The sequence below is a fragment of the Erpetoichthys calabaricus genome, chromosome 3 (genome assembly GCF_900747795.2).
Source record: "Erpetoichthys calabaricus chromosome 3, fErpCal1.3, whole genome shotgun sequence".
NCBI classification, from domain to species: Eukaryota; Metazoa; Chordata; class Cladistia; order Polypteriformes; family Polypteridae; genus Erpetoichthys; species Erpetoichthys calabaricus.
The window spans coordinates 145,169,940-145,172,609 of NC_041396.2; the positions used below are offsets into that span (position 1 = coordinate 145,169,940).

A 2,670-nucleotide genomic window follows, 5' to 3' on the forward strand; every position below is an offset into this window, starting at 1 on the left:
AATTGACGGTTAAACACAAGCAAACAAAAGCAGATATGTAAAATAAGTGTAGAAATACACTGGTACCTCGGTATATGTCCGCTTTGGAATAAGTCCAACTTGGTATACGTCCTGTTTGGATGCGAAAAATTTTGCTTGGTATACGACCTTTGTTTGGAATACGACTCGCGTGCTATAACACCGCGTGTGGTATAGCAGGTCCGCGGGTTCAAAAAAAGGGCCAGGTTTTAACCTGTATAGCCGTGTCGTTCTCTGTGGGCGCGATTGCACAATCACAGGAGTTAATGACGTAGTTGGAACAAGTCGCACCTGCACAGGTGGGCTGTGATTGGGAAGAGTGAGACTGCATTTTTAACCTCGGATTTTATCGGATTTATTTAGTGTTGTTTTTATCCCCACTGAACACTTGTTTTTATGGATATTTATTAAATAATTATTTATTGAAACCAGATGCACTGCACTTTTTGTTTTTACACTGATTTTTGTTTTAAATAAAAGCGTTTGACATTCTTGCACTATCCTCTGGCTTCATTTGAGAATTGTCCTCATTTGTCAGCTCATCTCAGTGACATTACCGACGCTGTTGGGTTCAGGGCTCGCAATGGGAGTATGTATGGGAGGACGTATGGGAGCTTGGAGCGGACCTGCATCGTCACACCGCGCACTACCCTACGCTGCCCACGAGCGTCACTACGCCATTTGCTAGTATTTAGTGAACAACCCACGGTATAACTCTGTGAATTTTCATGCGATTTTGTGTTTTTTCACGTAAATCTTTAAATTCATTAACCATGAGTTCTAAGAAAGTTAATGAGAAGAGCCAAGCAACAAAGAAAATGGTTCGGATCACCATGGAGGTGAAAAAAGAGATTGTTGAAAAGTATGAAGGTGGCATGCGTATCCGGGACTTGGCTGCTGCATACCGTATGCCGAGAATGACGGTATCTACAATTGTGAAAAACAAAGACATTATTTAACAGGCTAACGTTGCAAAGGGGGTGAAATCGATTATCAAACAAAGATCAGGGACATTAGAGCATGTTGAAAAACTGCTTTTGATCTGGATAATAGTAAAACAATGTGCTGCTGATAGTATATCGGAGGCAATGATTTGCGAAAAGGCAAAACTGATGCATGCTGATCTTTTGAAAAACAAGGCAGGAACGAGCCAAGAAAGTGAAGTGTTTAAAGTCAGCCATGGCTGGTTTGATAGTTTTAAGAGGACGACTGGCATTCACAGTGTTGTGAGGCACAGAGAGGGAGCCAGTGCTGATAAAGATGCCGCCAATGATTTTGTTACAGAGTTTGGAGAATTTGTGGAGGCTGAGGGTTTTGTTCCCCAACAAGTTTTTAATTGTGATGAAACAGGCCTGTTTTGGAAGAAAACGCCTAACAGCACCTATATTTCACAAGAGGAGAAGGCATTGCCAGGGCACAAGCCAATGAAGGACAGGCTAACTCTCTTGTTCTGTGGCTATGCAAGTGGGGATTGCAAACTGAAGTCTCTACTGATCTACCACTGTGAAAACCCGAGGGCCTTTAAGAAATATAACGTGCAGAAAACTCAGTTACCTGTGATGTGGAAGTCAAACAGCAAGGCTTGGGTAACCACAGAATATTTCAGCAAGAGGTTTAATGTTGTGTTTGGGCCAAGTGTAAAAATATATTTAGAGGAGAAAAACCTGCCTCTGAAGGCCCTTCTCATAATGAACAATGCTCCAGCTCACCCTCCAAGCTTGCAAGACTATGTGCTGCCGGAGTTAGATTTCATCACTGTAAAGTTCCTCCCACCTAACACGACTCCTCTCATTCAGCCCACGGACCAGCAGGTCATCAGTAATTTCAAGAAACTCTACACTAAAGCACTATTCCAGAGGTGCTTTGAAGTGACCTCTGACACATTAACCCTGAGAGAGTTTTGGAAAGATCACTTTACTTTCGTCCATTGCATAACTCTCATTGACAAAGCCTGGCAGGAAGTTTCCTACAGAACAATGAACTCTGCTTGGAGGAATTTGTGGCCAGAAGCAGTGACTGAAATGGACTTTGAGGGCTTTGAGGCTGTGCCTATAGTGGAGGATATTGTCTCTCTGGGCAGATCCATGGGTCTGGATGTGAGTGATGGTGATGTGGAGAAGTTAGTGGAGGGGCACAGGGAAGAGCTGACCTCTGAGGAACTGCAGGAACTTGAGAAGGAGGAGAACAAGACTAAGATGGATGCACTCTCTTCAGGCTCGAAGGAGGAGGAGACAGAGGAAGCCCCTACTTCATTAATCAAGGAAATCGTTGCCAAATGGATGGATGTCAAAAACTTTGCAGCGAATTAGCACTCCAACAAACCCCAAATAAGCCATAATAGCATTGTCCAGACAATGTTATATTTCCAAAACTTCCTGAGGAGACGGGAGAAGCAAAGTTCTTTGGAAAGATTTTTAGTAAAAGTCAAACCTGGTGAGCCTCAACCAGGCCCAAGTAGAGAAAAGAGACAGAAAAGAGAAAGAGAAAAAACACCAGAATTTCAGATTTCTGAAGTTTTATGGGAAGGAGACTCTCCTTCCAAACAATAACATCTCATCCTCTCTTCTCAGCACCATCCTAGTAGGCACTCGACTCTTCTCAGCAAGGTAAAGTGAGGTTAAATTTTCATTTATTTCATCTATTTGCTTTTGT

General features: G+C 42.8%; 1 protein-coding gene across 1 annotated transcript; it reads left to right on the plus strand.

The window, feature by feature from the left end:
* The first annotated feature begins 1,106 nt into the window (after positions 1-1,106).
* On the plus strand, positions 1,107-2,327 carry LOC114649368 (tigger transposable element-derived protein 1-like). Its single transcript, XM_028798867.1, has one exon. It carries the CDS (start codon positions 1,107-1,109, stop codon positions 2,325-2,327), a length of 1,221 nt encoding a protein of 406 aa, XP_028654700.1.
* The last annotated feature ends 343 nt before the right edge of the window (positions 2,328-2,670 follow it).